This window comes from Pseudoliparis swirei, chromosome 6 (genome assembly GCF_029220125.1).
Source record: "Pseudoliparis swirei isolate HS2019 ecotype Mariana Trench chromosome 6, NWPU_hadal_v1, whole genome shotgun sequence".
Lineage (NCBI taxonomy): Eukaryota > Metazoa > Chordata > Actinopteri > Perciformes > Liparidae > Pseudoliparis > Pseudoliparis swirei.
In genome coordinates, this window is record NC_079393.1 from 21,184,380 (window position 1) to 21,202,308 (window position 17,929).

Below are 17,929 nucleotides of genomic sequence, written 5' to 3' on the forward strand. Positions count from 1 at the left end.
TAACAGCTATTCCTCATTTCATGGAGATAAGCTTATCTAAGATGCGCTTAATGAGCGTGTACATGCTTTTACTTTGAATGACAAGAAGCTTTGCAGAAGTTGATGAGCTCTTGGCCCGCGTATCGGACAGAGGACCGTTGATTACATCCCCATCAGCCACATGCTGCGAGATGTGCTGCTAAGCCCGAGATCATCAAGCTAATGCAGCACCATAACATGCAAATGACCGCTGGTTGCACACCAGTCAGTGAGCGTCAGTAATGGCGCGTGAACCCTGTGGACTGTGACATCTTGCTGATGGGTAACTGTGGGAGGAAATCGGTTTGGCGCCGATAGCAATGAAGGTTATGACCTATATCCTCATCCTCATCATCATCATCATGGTTGTGTTTATTGTCTGCATCCTCCTCCTCATCATCATTAGCCCCACCTGCTTTCGTCACCTATCCAGCAGATAGCTGGGGGACTGGGGATGGTATTCAGTGGTACACGCGGCCCACTGAATACCATCATAAACTTCATTCCATCTAAAGACATTATAATGACCTCGCCTGAGAGCAGGACTTTCCATAAGATTAATAGTCCGAGCCCAAGTGTTCAGTTTAACTGCCACGTGGGGGGGGGGGGTTGTATTCTAAATTGAAGCATGGAAGGTGATACATAAATTTGTTTTAGAGGTAAAGGAATTAGCCGATTTTAAAATATGGAAACACTTGCGTTAAGGGTATATGACCTCAATTTCATCCTGAATTAATTGCTGAGGGAATGGAAGAATTGGGCAAGAGAAGGATTGTTGAACAAAATATATGTTGTCAGTCTTGATCTAACACCTGACTAGAGGATGGCTGTGCAAGGGTAGAGGCATTCATGTTAAATTTGCCCATGAGGTTTTCAGTGAAGCTGTCCCTGTCTTCTGCTTTTGCTGAGGCACTTTGTTTTTCGTGCAGACAAAACAGCTGGTGTGTGTGTGTGTGTGTGTGTGTGTGTGGGTGGATGAGTTTCGGAGTGTGCTTACGTGCGTGACCATGATAACTAGTGAATGTAGAAAGCAGCAGAATGCTGCAAAGGCAAAAGAGGACTGAAAAACACTTGCACACACGCACGCACACACACACACACACATACAGTATCTCTCTGAGCCAGAGGCAATTCTGCTTCAAATTGGGGGCCAGCTGTGACACAGGGACATGCGGTCTGCACTCTCTTCTATTAAACGACCTTAAGGAGTCATTTAAGGTGGATCTGCAGGGGGGAAAAGGCAGCGAGAGAGGAAAGGCGTCGGGGAAAAGAAGTGAAACAAGAGGCAGTAATAATGTGTTGGGTGACTGACCATTTAGAGGCCTTATGAGGAATCAAGTCATTTAGAACGACAGCTACAACCAACGATTATATTATAAGTGCAGGTTATTAGAATAGTGTGCTCAAGAAAAAGTGTTGTTGAAGTAAGGAAATCTGACTCGAGTAAAAGTAAAAGCACTTTAATTTAAGTTAAAAAATAGGTAAGTTAAGAGGGAAGGTCACACAGGTGTAACAACATCAGCAACATGAGCACTTATGTCCAAGTCAACAAAAAAATTAATTTCAATAGAAAGAACTTTGCAGTCGTATGCGATACAAGACTTCCTCAGTGGAGCCTCACCAGATGGAACAAAAATGTCTGACAATAAAAATAAAAAAAGACTACGTACACAGCGGCAGGTGCATCTCCTGCCACTTCTCAGATAATCAACATCAGAATAAAACATTAGCGAGGCAGACGACCCGTAGATTACGCGTACCTGTTAAAGCAAAGCAGAGGAAAGCAATGTTAGCTAGACCCAGCATGCACCTGTGCAATAGTACCATACAGGTTCAAGTACTAAGAAGAAGCCACATTACACATTTGTTGGAGGCTGAATCTCTGTTTTGAGGGCTTTATAAAGTAAAGTCCAGTAAAACAAAAGAGCACTTGGAGGAAAAGTATATTTAAGTCACTTTCTCTGTGAAGGACAATGTTGTTATCTGCATTAAACCTCACTGAGCTGATGTTCCTTTCATCTTCCCTTTCCTGCAGTTGAGTCTCTCTTGCTGCTCATCCTTTACTGGCATGTTGTCTTGCTCCACTGTAACAACAGCAACTCATGTCGTCTTGCCACGTAACCGTGCTGCATTCTCCGTCATGATAGACAGCATGTACACACACATGCACACAAACACAAACACAAACACACAATCGGTGGCTCACAGTTGCACAAACTCCAAACAGAAATAAAAACTGGCAACACTTCACAGATAACAGAAGCGGCCCCCCTTCACAGAACTGATCATTCCAAAATAAACCTGAGGGAGAAGATTATGTGAAAAGCTATTTGGCCATCTGTGGACTTTAGATGTAAGATGTCAGCAGAAGCAAAGTACAATATGTACTCCACTGGGGAACAGTTGGTGAAATGAGGGCAACTCAGCTTGTCAGTTAAAATGGCTGCAGGAACCTCAAACACACACTTTCTATTGCAAAAAGACAATCAGGCATCATCCCTGACCAATAACTCCTATAGAGGTCGGTGCATACGACACAGAGCTTCATTACCTTCGCATTGACAATGCGGAAGGTTATGTTTTGATCGCCGTGTATTTATTTATTTATTTGTATGCGTGTTCCTCGCATAACAAAAAAAGTTTTAAACCGAATCGCATGAAATTTGGTGGGATGATTGGTTATTATCCGGGGACCATTTGATTAGATTTTGGGATCGATCGGGTCAAAGGTCAAGGTCATGAAAAGGTCAACATCTGCTTGAATCGCATGCAATTTGGTGGGATGATTGGTTATTATCCGGGGACCATTTGATTAGATCTTGGGATCAATCGGGTCAAAGGTCAAGGTCATGGAGGGTCAAAATCTTCTTTTTACCATAGCATGGTCAATTTGTATCCAATTGGCATGCAACTAATGCCAAAATGTTCATAACGCAATGCCCAATCTTGTGATATGCGAAGGTATGCCCTCTACCGAGTGCCCGTTCTAGTTTATAGATTGTCTCAGTATGAATGTCCTTAACATCTGTCGATGCTCTGTTCTGGTCTCTGTTTTGTTTTCTGGCTCTCTGCTGGGAGTCACAGGCCAATGAAACCATCCACCAGACGGGTTTGATCCTCTTCCTGATGGGTCGTTCCGATACGCGCTCATGCTGCGTGAAGCTGTACTGAGCCAATACACCATCTGCCTGTGCAGAATTACAAATTATCCTCGGAGGGCTTTACAGTCTGTACACATACGACATCCCTGACCCAGGACCTCACATCGGATAAGGAAAAAATAAAATAATAATAACTTTCGCAGGAAAAGAAAAAGGGAAAAAACGTTCCCTGTCCATCCCTCTCCCCGGATGGACAGAAGCAATAGATGTCATGTGAATAAACAGCATTACATAGTCACAGCACATTCAATGAATAGGACATACATGTATGAATAATGAGTAGGAGGCATGGACCACGATCCAGATAACCACAATCCATGTAAACAGAGGGAGGTGGAGAGGAGTAGCATCAGCAGGGCCATGGCAGGCCCAGAAGCCAGGACCAGCTTCAGACACAGCCAGGAACCAAAGGACCCATGAGGCGAGAAGGCACAAAGACTCCGGGGGGGAAGTAGAGTTAGTAATGTGTCATAAAGAGACGTGAATGCATCCATAAGGAGAGAGAGAGAGAAGAGGAGAGAGGAGCTCAGTGTATCCTAAAACATCCCCCAGCAGCCTATAAGCCTAAAGCAGCATCTCTAGGGGTTGGACCAGGCAAACCTGATTCAGCCCTAACTTTAAGACTATCGAAGAGGAAAGTCTTAAGTCTACTCTTAAATGAGGTAACTGTGTGTGCCAATGTGTGGTACTGAACCACCTGCTTCAAATAGGGCGCAGCATTCACCTTTACAAACGGGTCCATAACAATCTAAATGTACAGTGAGTTTTATAAAAACTACTAAGTGTAGTTTGTAGTTCAAATAAAAAAATCAACCAAACTGTGGAAACTCTGAGAGCCGGTTAAAATAGCATCTTGTAATCTCTTTATGTCTTCGAGATTGTGTGTTTTATTGGCTGGGGGAGCAACTGGTATTTTAGTTTTGTCCGTAGGGCGTCTCCAGGGGACCAGCGTCGGCCAGCTTACTGTGGCTGCTCGTATTCGGCAAATAAAGCCCCAGCGCCGGGAGTGACAGCTGGCTGGTGGAGGGATGGGGGAAAGAATAATGTCTGCCGAGCGCGCTGTCCCCCGGGCCCCGAGCAGGGCTACAGCTGGGGCTATGCTGTGCTCCGGGCGAAGCAGCTCCCAGGGAGCGGTGAGGACAAGGTGACGATGTAAGTCTTTTTCTTTTGTTTCTGCTACTTTTGATTTGATACAAAACAACTATAAAGACCACTCGGACCATGGATGTATGATTGACAGGCCCTCAGCGCAGCTCTTCTTGTTCTGTGTTCGCTGTGAGGAGCGATGGTGAGTTACTCCCGCCTCTCCTCTCACAGAACAAGACAGGATGAGCCGGGCCCAAATGTCTTGCTTTGTCCGACAAACACTCCAAAAACAGTAAAGTGTACGACCTGAGACTCCAAAACAAATCGGTAATCATTTTTGGCATGCTCAGATGACTTGATTAATTCATTACATCCATAACTCCCTATGGGATCATAACTGCAGGGGACATGTTTCTCATCACACACATTCGTTTTATCTGTTGTTGACTTTAAATTAGTGCAGATTCAAACATATTTGCTGACCCTACAATCTGATTCAATTCAATTCAGTTTATTTGTATAGCCCAATTTCACAAATTACAAATTTGTCTCGGAGTGCTTTACAATCTGTACACATAGACATCCCTGCCCCAAAACCTCACATCGGACCAGGAAAAACTCCCAAATAACCCTTCAGGGGAAAAAGGGAAGAAACCTGCAGGAGAGCAACAGAGGAGGATCCCTCTCCAGGATGGACAGATGCAATAGATGTAATGTGTACAGAAGGACAGATTTAGAGTTAAAATACATTCAATGAATATGACAGAGTGTATGAATAGTTCATAGTAGGCATATTCCAGAGCTACGAGTAATTGCATCAAACAAACCCTGGGGACCACGATGCTTTGAACACATCACAGGCATTTTTCTCTCTTCTCTTTGAGATGGAGAAAAAGTTAAAAACCTCCAAGTATCTAGAAACCTGCGGAGGTGTGCAGAATAATACTCTCTTTGATGGATGCTCTGCATTACTTTTAACCGCTGATGCCCATGTTTCATACAGCGCTGAAAGGAATCTGTTCCTTATTCCCCATCCAGTCAGCGAGCATGATGGATGCACGAGGGCTCTCCATCGAGAGGCTGCTGGACTGTAATAGAGTCATGTGACGAAACACTGAGACTTCACATTTGTTATGTGACGTTCTTTTTATCTAAAGCGAAGACCTCAAATTAGACATTTGCACATTTTTACATACAACATATCGGTTAAGCAACCAAATCAGAGGCTGCTCTGTTCAGATTTGAAATAAAACTCATCCATCTTGAGAGTTTGATCATGTGCCGCTGTGCCTCGCCGGTCATGACCGGACATGCCTGAGGGGGCCGAGTGTCCTGCTCTGTGGGACCGTGAGGCTGCTCTCAGCCCAGAGCCATCTGGCCACACTACATTTAACAAAAGCATTTCCCTCTGGTGCCTCATGTTCGCTCTGTTACATTCCAATACACAAGAGTACCAACTCAGAACAACACGAATCAAGGTTACCTTTCTTCAAGAGAGCCACACTACAAAAATACCATGAGTAATACCATGAGTAATATCAAGAGTAATACCATAAGTAATACCATAAGTAATACCATGAGTAATACCATGAGTAATACCATAAGTGATACCATGAGTAATACCATAAGTAATATCAAGAGTAATACCATTAGTAATACTATAAGTAATATCAAGAGTAATACCATGAGTAATACTATAAGTAATATCAAGAGTAATATCAAGAGTAATACTATAAGTAATATCAAGAGTAATACCATGAGTAATACTATAAGTAATATCAAGAGTAATACTAAAAGTAATATCAAGAGTAATACCATGAGTAATACCATAAATAATACCATGAGTACTTCCATAAGTAATACCATGAGTACTACCATGAGTAATATCAAGAGTAATACCATAAGTAATACCATAAATAATACCATAAGTAATACCATAAATAATACCATGAGTAATATCAAGAGTAATACCATAAGTAATATCAAGAGTAATACCATGACTAATACCATGAGTACTACCATAAGTAATACCATAAGTAATACCATGAGTACTACCATAAGTAATATCAAGACTAATACCATAAGTGATACCATGAGTAATACCAAGAGTAATACCATAAGTGATACCATGAGTAATACCACTAGTAATACCATGAGTAATACCACTAGTAATACTATAAGTAATACCATGGGCAATACCATGAGTAATACCATGAGTAATACCACTAGTAATACTATAAGTAATATCATGGTTAACACCATGAGTAACACCATGAGTAATACCAAGAGTAATACCACTAGTAATACGATAAGTAATACCATGGGCAATACCATGAGTAATACCATGGGTAATACCATAAGTAATACCATAAATAATACTATTTAGGTGCCACTGAAGTGCTGATCTGTTTTTGGTGTGTTTTAGTTCCCGGTGGAAGATGTCGAGACGTTCTTCTGTCCTGATGTCGGTGGGGAGCTCGTTCCACCAATAAGGAGCCAGGGCGAGTTTACGTCGAGTGATTAGCTCACAGTGACGGAGTCACAAGTCGATTGGTCGTTGCCGAGCGGAGTGAACATGCTTGGGTGTAGCCGACTTGACCATGTCCAGGATGTAGACGGGTCCGATCCGTTCGGAGCACGGTACGCAAGAACCGATGTTTTGAAGCGGATGCTGCTCCACCGGTCACCGGTGAAGGGAGCGGAGGAGCGGAGCGGTGTGGGTGAATTTAGGCTGAAGACCAGTCCAGCTGCAGCATTCTGGATGAACTGTGTGTTGTGCTTTCATTCCATCCTCTCTCTAACAGGGATATGTATTATAATATTATAAACTTCCCAGTTCTGTACATTAATTCATGCAAATGATTTGCAAACATTTCCTGCCCCGCCTCCCCACATTTAAGTGCTCCAACTGTCAGGTTAAGAAACATCCCTGGATTGGAAGACCATCTGGTGTAAGATGTGTTCAGAGTAAAGGCTCTCCTCCTCTCTGTGCCCCGTCATCAACCTTCTGATCATCGATTGGGGTCAAAGGTCAATCTCAGAAGTTGTTCCAACTAGAACTGAGCTGTAGAAAGTTTTTAATGAGTTGTTATGACAATATAAGAGACACATTGTTCTCACTGTGGCTCTGCTGCTTACCTGGGCCCATTATTAGAAAACCATCTGCCCGCTTCCCAAAAATGAGACGAGTTTGATCTCTTTTTCCATCTCCCTCCCCCCGGTTCATTTCTCCTTCATTAGCGGTGATTCGGCCTCCATATGTTGACTGTGTAAACAAAACATGGCGGGAAGACAGCAGCCCCCAAGAACTGCAGCTATTGGCGAGCAGATGGAGGACGTCCATGTTCCAAGTTGCTCGCACAGCGATTCATTTGGATCGATGTTTACAAAACAAATATATCTGGGTGCTGTTGATTATAGCAGAAGGTTATCCTGCTATGGGATGAATGGTTCAGTGGAGTAACTACACCTGTAGCTGTTGATGGCAGTCTTCCCATGTCAAATATGTTAGTAAAGCTGTGTCACATCATGTGTTGGCCATGGTTTAGGAAGCAGCTTATTGCAATAATTAACAGTTAAATGTGTTTGTGTTGTATTACAATGTGACAACGATTTTTTTTTAAAGCTTTAACGCTATTTTAGCTGTGATTTACATTTATATCTGTAAAATTCTCAGAGCTGCTCCTGAGATAAAAGACGCAGCACTCAGTTAGATTTATAACATTCACTGTTGGCACTCTTTGACTATGTGCTTAATACGATAACACTTAAAGCCCTATAAATCTAGGTTTGAAATAGTTTCAATACATGGGACCTCGCTTTAAAAAAATCGTATTTTAAACTGCAATATCAGTTTAATTTATTGTTCCCTTAAAGAACTCCAAACCGTGTCGTCTTATTGGGTATTACAAGCTTGTTCTTCTAAAGAGATGCGATAGCAGTCAAAGATGATGCAGCGCAAGGGAGCTCTCTGCAATGAAGCTATGATTAAACATTATTTATTGCAATTCAATGGAAATGGTATTTGAGTTATGTCAGTCTATGTATTAAAACTATACAATAATACAGACTATTTATGAACAGTATACAAAAATCCAGCCTATGTTTGAACATTATACAATAATCCAGCCTATGTATCAACATTATACAACAATCCAGCCTATGTATTAACACTATACAATAATACAGACTATGTATACACATTATACAAAAATCCAGCCTATGTTTGAACATTATACAATAATCCATCCTATGTATACACATTATACAATAATCCAGCCTATGTATGAACATTATACAATAATCCATCCTATGTATACACATTATACAATAATCCAGCCTATGTATCAACATTATACAACAATCCATCCTATGTATTAACATTATACATAGGCTGGATTATTGGTTTAGTTGCTTGTTTTGGTATGCTTATATTAAGCAATATATACATAATTTATGTACTCTATCTACTATATTTAATGAATATCTTGATATGAAACCATGTCACTGAAACTTGTTTGTTTAAGGACCTGAGACCTCCATCCTGGTCATAGTCATGTTCTTCTGATCTGTACAGAGCTCTGACATCGACTAAAATGGCTTTGTGACTGAAGTTTGGAAAACTCACCATGGTGACAAAAGTGCACACCGCCACACCATCATTAATACATGGAGCGCGGCGTCACGGACGTGAAGTGCAGGTGGACTATTTCAGCCCACCACATCAATCATTAACACCAGCCACTGTACAGACGGACATGTCGGATGATCTGCTGACGGATGAGTGGACAGAAAGACGATGTGCAGGCGGCCAGACGGGTCCTTTATCAAAAAATCTTGAATACATCACAGGGAAAAAACTCACGTGTCGGAAGAGTGATAAGCATCAGACCCACTGTATGACACCGTTACGACGCGTTACCATCAGGTACATAGAGGCTCCACACGGACTAGTACTCAACTTATTATTAATGGCTGGACAAGCCAGACCAGGAGATGAGTACAGTGAAGGCACGCACAGGTGAAGCACACTGTCCTCGTCCAACTCATCTATAAACCATCGAGAAGCGCCCATTATCTCCTCTATCCATCTTTATAATTTACCACCCATACTGCAGTGCTGCCTGTCAGTGGTTTTACCTTGTGATGGTCGGTGTAAAGCAATACACTTCCTGATTAATTAACCCTTTCCTATCAATGCCCCTCGCCACCCCCCTCCGCCGGTGTACATCAGCAGGCCCAGTCTGACTTTCATCATGATTGATTTGGTATCAATCAACACACGCACACACACACACACACACACACACACACACACACACACACACACACACACACTCTATCACAGCTGTGTTCGATAGCTGCAGTGGGGATTGTTGTGTTCCAAAGATTAATATACAGGTGTAAATAAACATATATATTTGGGTTCTCCTTATGATTGAGGTGTGACGTTCCTGGTTGATCAGGATCAAACTGAAGGAGCTCACATGAGGTTTTAGTTCAGCTTCTGGCTCAACGTCTCGTCTAACTCTAGCTGTACGTTGCAGCAGCTTCCTCAGATCTAAGCTTTTCATTCATTTCAAAACACACCGACAGTAACAACACAAGACCTCATGCGGAAATATAAATTGTTTATATTTGAGAAAATATCAGGATACAAATTTCACATGCCTACAATTTCCATCTGTAATGTCACCAGTGTATCCTGTCACATTTCATCCTGTCACATGATGTTCAATTGATGTGCTATTCTTTTAAAATACTTGAAAAAGCAATTTCATGTTGGTTGTTTATCAGATCCTGTAATACACAACCGAAGAAACATCAGATTAAAACAGTAACTAACATTGACACAAATCCTTTCATGGAGGTTTTTTATTGTAACTGATCATCTATCTTTCTTTTCATGTTCCATTATATATGTTGGGCATCAGGTGAGCGTCTCTCCTGACAAACATATTTATTTTCAGTGTTGCACTGGGAAGGCAACACGGTGAATTTGCTGGAGGGATTATCACATGCAGGCAGTGTGTGTGTGATAATCTGCCCTGTTGCCCTTGAGAAGAAAAGGCAACAGGGAGCCCAAATGTTACACCGACTCCTTTGAAGGAGCCCAAATGTTCCACCGAGCTTCTCCTGAGAGAGACAATATAAAGATACACATCTGGTGATAAGAGCATATTGAATACAGAAACAATGCAATTCTAATACAATGGTGGTATGCTGGGCACATAAAATAACACACATACAGATTTCAATATGGCAGCTAACAGATGTAAAATCAGATTATTGGAGTTCAATTACACAACAGAACCAAAAAAGAGCTGAAAGCGTGCAGCATCAGAAAAGTAGATCAGCAACATGGACACATCTGTAAATGTCATTTTGACACATCCCAACATGTGTATGTTTGTATGCTTTACAGCACCAGCAGAAGAGCAACTGTATGTACACATACAGAAACACACACACACACACACACATTCAAACACAGAAGGAAAAGCTTCTCTTCTTTAGGTTTGGTTATATTCTCCTTTGGCCGGTCATCTTAGAATAAAACTTTCGACAAGATTATCAACCTTTAAGCAATAAGTGGGCATTTTGAGAAATGGGCTGAAAGTTTGACAAGAAGACCGGCTTCCCTCTGAGTATTAAAAGCCATCACTTCCTTAGCTAACAGGAAGCAGAGAGCCTGGCTCTGCCCAACACGCACAGGTCCAGCTGACCAGCGCCTCCACAGAGGAGCTAACATCCTGGAAGTGTTGCTTTAATAATCATTGAACAGAGCCACGCTGGCTCTCTGAAGGTTTCTTCCCTTTTTTCCATGTGAAAGTTTTTTTTCTCCATTTTTGGGGAGTTTTTCCTGATCTGATGTGAGGTCAAAGGTCAGGGATGTTGTATGTGTACAGATTGTAAAACCCTCTCAGGCAAATTTGTAATTTGTGATATTGGGCTCTATAAAATAAACTGAATTCAATTCAATTGAATTGGCTGTTTTCCCATTTCTAGACCGTATGCTAAGCTAACCGACTGTAGCTTCATCTCAGAGTTCAGACACGAGTGATATTGAAGAAAAAAAGTGCAACTCCCAAAATGCCGAACTATTGCTTGATTATAATGACATATCAAAATAAAAAAACACATCATAGCTGAGGTGATATATCACATGATACTCAGTCACCTTCATATTTAAAAATAAATTGTCAAATTATGCAAAAGTAATTCTGACTTTTAATAAAGATTCTCATTCGTATATATATATATATTTCTTTTCCTACAAACTGACCCTGAGGATAATACTAAAATACACATGAGATGAAATTCTGCTACCTTTACTCATGTTATCTTCTGGCTGAAGGAGGCATACTGGCAGCTGGGAAGAGGTCGTCTGTACCATAACAACCGGAACAACGTGTCATTTAAAATGAAAGGAAACTCGAAACAGGTTCAGATTAACAGACGGACACAAACTGGCTGCTAAATTACAAATGTGAGCAAAAGACTTAATGAGCAGGTATAGCAGCTCGACTACTCCATTAAATCATGCCTTGGTGAAGTCGACAGAAACCTGCAGACTACTGATCAGCCGCTGGTCCTGATTGGTGTCATCCTGCATTGGTAGTTTCAATAGAAAACTAAACACGCGATGAAAGGGAAACTAAGTACTGTCACCAAAGGGACTTTAGAACAATAATCTGGGGTTGGAAAAGGGGACGGATGTTTTCTTTTTACGAAGCTGAGGGTAGTTTGTCTCTCTGGGAGGGCAGATTGGGTCTAACTTTAGTTTTTTCACTCTGCATATTATATTTTATCCCTCCCTTAATATAGTTAATCATAACATAACATAAATAACGAGATATGTTATGAAACTCAGTCACTGTGTGGGTTGTACAATGTGCCACAAGAGATGTAATGGACCTTATACACCAGTCCGATCTCATGGATTGTTGTTCTTTTCACTTTGACGATGGGATGGGTTAAAGACGTTACAGCTCAAGTCCCCCAGTAGCCTCACAGCTGTGCCCAGGTGGTCACAAGTTAAGGACTACGAGCCCTTTCAAATAAGCTGACAGAGGGTAAAGCTATAAATAAAAGTGTTTCAGTCGGATGTAGTGGCCTCTAGCAGTGAGGTTGCAGCAAGTCACTCCCCCCTCTCTTGTCCTTCAGGTAACGCACAAACCCCACAGTCAGGGGTTGGTTTGTCCGCTCTGTGCTACACTAGAAACCCGGCGGTGCAACGCGGCGTACTCCGTGAAAAGGACCCGTTCCCTCTGTCGATGTGAGGGGCTCATTCTAAGCTAAGCTTTGTCTCAGGTGTTTATACACTTCTGAAAACACGGTTATGAATACTCCATTTCTGCTAAAAGATCCCTGTACTCAATGCTCCTTTAAATTTGGTGTCTTACTTTAAACTAGTTGTATCAGTTCAATAGTATTCAATCATTTTGAAATATTGTGAAATAATGAAGAGGGGGGAACCATTAAAAAAGGTTAAACATAAGATTTAAGCCCCCTTCCTACACCAATAATGTTCATATACAGTCGCTTCAGGTTCATTTCTTGAAGCATGATATTCGGTCTAACTGGGTTACATTACATTTCAAAGTATTGCTTCCCGAAGAGTAAAAAAACAGCAGTGATGAGTGCACTAAATGTTGGATAAGAAATCAAGGTAAAATATACTGTAACATTCCTGCTGATTATATTGATTAAAATCATTCTTTCACTGTCTCAGAGAACAAGAACAAAAGAGGCAACACACAATGAAGGGAAGAGAGGCAGTAAAGTAAAGAGACGAAGACAATGAGACAGAAAGACAACACCACAAGTCCAACATGTTCTTTGGTGTCGACACAATATGTTGTGACTGAGGTGCAGTACAAAGCATTGCAGCATGGCCACATGTTTTCATTATTTTCCTTCTACTTTTTTTCATACATATGGTGAAAGACCTGCACTGCTTTGCAATCAAACCACAAAGCAGAGCCATAACACAGAGTCATGTACTTTGTTCTTACAATTACTTGGTGTACATGTTGTGGTCTTGGCTTGGTGATGCAAAAATCAATTTCGGCTGCACAGACCAACCATCAAGAATGCCACACGAAAATCCCACAGAGAGACACAGACACACACACACACACATGCACAGAGTTCAGTAAGGTGTGTGTGTGTGTGAACTGGGGGTAGATGCCAGTACAGCTGCACAGATCTGTGTGCAATGTTTCTCTTTCGGCTTCCATGTGCACTACACTCCAGGATCCAAGTAATGAGACAGAGAACATACAAATACATAGTACAAAATGCTAAAAAAGGCTCCAAAGTGCTACTTTGTCTTAATAAAAAGTCAAAGGCAAAGGTGTGTTTGTTGATGCATGACTAGTTTGATCAAGGCTAAAACGGTTTGCTTAATTGCACTTGAAGGGACATCATTTGGGTCTGATGATCCCGTTTATGTATGTATGTATTTCAACGTGTTCTTGAAGCTAATTGATAATTCAATCAACTTTGCAGCTGATTTTATTTGAAATTTAAAAAATAAATAATTAGACTCATTGAAATTCACACACAAGCGCCGGTTCTTTACGTTGCCCAAAGCGACAGTCATGTTCAGCCTAGTTTGGCCCGGGTGTCTTGGCTGTACAACAGCACCTGCAGCAGGATGGCCACGTCAATTATGATCTGAACTGACCCGCAGACCCAGAACTGAGCCGGGCTTTCGTTCACCACGAAGTAGGTGGTCTTGAAGACGTCCCCGGCCGTCCACAGCAGCACCATCTTCACACTGGAGCAGAAGGGACACAGAGAGGGGAAGGTGTGAGAACAGAGCTCAGGAGTTTTAGATCAAAGGAAAAGCATTGCCATTTGGGAAAGATGCTCAGGATGAAGACTGGAAACAGCTGAGCGAGTCCAAAAGAAACAATCGGCACGAAATATCGTCAAAACTGCAGAAACGACAATTTGATGTTAAGCTTCAGGGCTGCCAGCTGTTCGTTACCTTGTTAGTGAGCGACTGGTGGGTCCATTGTCTCACAACAAGCTGTTTCCTCGCTTCCAGTATTCATGCCAAGCTCAGCTCACAGTCTGCTGGCTCTTATCTTTTAACTCTCGGAAAAAAAGCTCATTTACTTCAAGCTTCTACTGATCACGTACAAAGCCCTAAACAACATGGCCCCTCCCTATCTTTCAGACCTCCTCCCCCTCCACGCTCCAACCCGTTGCCTCAGGTCCGCCGGCACAAACACTCTGAAGATCATCAGGACCAAGCGTCGGACCTGGGGTGACCGGGCCTTCTCGGCAGCTGCACCCCCCCTCTGGAACGCTCTCCCCATCCACATCCGTCAGGCTCCCACCCTACCATTATTTAAGCAAGCCCTCAAAACACACCTCTTCCAAATCGCCTTCACCTGCTAATCCCTTACCCCGATACGACTCATACAGCTTCTCCAGTTTGTCTCCCCGTTTGTTTTCCTTTCTTCACGTTACTGTTCCCGTTTGTTCGTCTTGTCTGCTAACTTTTTGTTTTGTTCTGTCTGTCTCTTGTAAAGCGTCTTTGGGTCTTTAGAAAAGCGCTATAGAAGTCCGAATTATTATTATTTACCAAAGTGTAAAACTATTCATTTTATTTAGTTCTTCTTTTACAAAGCATTCTTCCTGGCATGAACGTCCATCAGAACCCAATGTAAAAGTAGTGCAGCGAAAGTAAAATAACAGCAGCCGATCAGCCAAAAATAAGTCGTTGCTCCTTAAAGACAATCATGTGCCGTGCCAGCAGCCTGATGACAACACGACACCTCCAGGGAGTCCTCTGAAACTGTAACACTGCTTCTTGTCCTCCTACAGTCATCACGTTCTGTCTTGTTTTCATCTTTCATCTTTTTTTTCTTCTATTATCCTCCCCCCCCCCCACAGCCTTTTGTGTTGCTGTCTCGAGGCGTGTAGCCCCATGTTTCTTTAACTCTTTAACCTTATTTAAACTCCTGCTCCATCTCCTCTCATGTAGCATGTCATGGTTTACCTTCGTATTGAAAATGCGGAAGGTAATGTTTTGATCGCTGTGTATTTATTTATTTATTTGTATGCGTGTTATTCGCGTAACAAAAAAAGTTTTAAACTGAATCGCATGAAATTTGGTGGGATGATTGATTATTATCCGGGGACCATTTGATTAGATTTTGGGATTGATCGGGTCAACGGTCAAGGTCATGAAAAAGGTCAACATCTTCTTGAATCGCATGAAATTTGGTGGGATGATTGGTTATTATCCGGGGACCATTTGATTAGATTTTGGGATCGTTCGGGTCAAAGGTCAAGGTCAAAATCTTCTTTTTACCATAGCGCGGTCAATTTTTATCCAATTGGCATGCAACTAATGCCAAAATGTTCATAATTCAATGCCCAATCTTGTGATATGCAAAGGTATGCGCTCTATCGAGTGCCCATTCTAGTTTTAGATGTGGAACCTGTGGTCTCCAACTCCTTTTGTCGGGTGCCTTTCGATAGTTCCACATAAGTTTGACCCAATGCGATTACATGGCTGGAAAAAAAAACGATGGAAGAATTTGACGATGAAGAGAAGCTCCTGTGCCGATAATTAATAAAAGGTGTTGTTTTGGAAAACTAACCTCGCGGCTCATCTTTCCAGGAGGTGCGCGGCACGTCTCTTTGGCTCTCTGCGAGTTCCACAAACCCCCGAAGATGTTCTGCTTTGCCACATAACTATACATCGGGCATTACCCTTCACAGTCTGTGGCCTCACTCCTCCTCTACCTCCTCTCTCCTCCCACCTCTATCCATGCTATGTGGACAGCAAAGTCCCACAGGGATGAATACAATAATGAGTTTACTCTTTTTATTAGGGCTGACTGGGCCTGGGGACGGAGCAGGACCATCAGTCATCAATGAGACGTAACGTAAAGGTCAGAGGGCGGCGAGGGAGAAGAAGACGGAGAGCCTGCAGAGGACAGCATTTATCTAGCATGCGGTGAGACGGCCAAGCCACCAGGGAGGACGAGACGGACCTCTGTGAACGGGGAGGAGACCTCTGTGAGATGGATATGGGGAGTGTGTGTGTGTGTGTGTGCGGGGCTACAGGCAGCCTAATGTCTTTGGGGACCGCTTGTCCCGTCGTCTCCTTGAGCTCTCCTAGCAGAGTCGTGTCAAACCCCCGGACTCTCCACGGGCTGCCTCCAGGGACGCTGAGGAACCCGAACATTTGCGGCAAACAATCCCTGGCGTGGAAACCGAGGACATCATTATTCAACAAATCTGTGCATGTACTAAATCCAGACACTGCATGTGGTATCGAAATGTGATGACCAACCCAGACCGACTGCAAACTGTGATGAACAAATACAATCACGTGTTCAGAAATCTGTATTTACAGGACTGTCTCAGAAAATTAGAATATTGTGATGAAGTTCTTTATTTTCTGTAATGCAATTAAAAAAACAAAAATGTCATGCATTCTGGATTCATTACAAATCAACTGAAATATTGCAAGCCTTTTATTCTTTTAATATTGCTGATTATGGCTTACAGCTTAAGAAAACTCAAATATCCTATCTCTAAATATTAGAATATCATGAAAAAGTATACTAGTAGGGTATTAAACAAATCACTTGAATTGTCTAATTAACTCGAAACACCTGCAAGGGTTTCCTGAGCCTTGACAAACACTCAGCTGTTATAAATCTTTTTTACTTGGTCTGAGGAAATATTAAAATTTTATGAGATAGGATTTTAGAGTTTTCTTAAGCTGTAAGCCATAATCAGCAATATAAAAAAAAATAAAAGGCTTGCAATATTTCAGTTGATTTGTAATGAATCCAGAATGCATGACATTTTTGTTTTTTTAATTGCATTACAGAAAATAAAGAACTTTATCACAATATTCTAATTTTCTGAGACAGTCCTGTATATGTGTGTGTGTGTCTCTTTGTCTGTTTACTCATTTTGTCAAAAATAGTCATTACCCAAAAGAAGAAATGTAGGTTTTACTTTTTTTTCATTTCGGTGGAATTGTGGAAAAGTGATTGTAGTCCTGTAACTTGAACCCTCCATACATTATTCTGCAGTATTAGGCTAACATACAGAGTGATGAGACTACTCATCAATTCAATTCAATTCAGTTTATTTGTATAGCCCAATTTCACAAATTACAAATTTGTCTCGGAGTGCTTTACAATCTGTACACATAGACATCCCTGCCCCAAAACCTCACATCGGACCAGGAAAAACTCCCAAATAACCCTTCAGGGGGGAAAAAAAGGGAAGAAACCTGCAGGAGAGCAACAGAGGAGGATCCCTCTCCTAGGATGGACAGATGCAATAGATGTAATGTGTACAGAAGGACAGATTTAGAGTTAAAATACATTCAATGAATATGACAGAGTGTATGAATAGTTCATAGTAGGCATATTCCACGATGGAGACCTCCACGATCCATCAGGCAGATGGCGGTGGGGAGGAGGAGTGGGCGGAGTCTCAACAGGACAGTGGCGTAGTCATGAGCAGGAATTCCACGACCCAGACGATCCATCAGGCAGATAGATCTATGCCGTCTCATAGGGTCCGATGACCCCATGAGACGAAAGTCAAAAGGACTTCCGGGAGAAAGCAGAGTTAGTAACGTGTGATTGAGAGATGAAAATTCATCCTTAAGG

At 42.0% G+C, this 17,929-nt stretch overlaps 1 protein-coding gene across 3 annotated transcripts in view; it reads right to left on the minus strand.

Moving 5' to 3' along the window:
• Window positions 1–1,697: 1,697 nt before the first annotated feature.
• The window catches only part of si:dkey-246g23.2 (solute carrier family 66 member 2), a 74,773-nt gene continuing 58,541 nt past the window's right edge, over window positions 1,698–17,929 (minus strand). For 2 of the 3 annotated variants that reach the window (XM_056417790.1, XM_056417791.1), the window contains exon 5: window positions 9,883–14,049. In XM_056417790.1, coding sequence (XP_056273765.1) covers window positions 13,875–14,049 — 175 coding nt within the window. In that variant the 3' untranslated portion in view covers window positions 9,883–13,874. Of the gene's footprint in view, window positions 1,779–9,882; window positions 14,050–17,929 lie in introns of those variants that run through there. The other variant, XM_056417792.1, reaches the window with a different exon arrangement.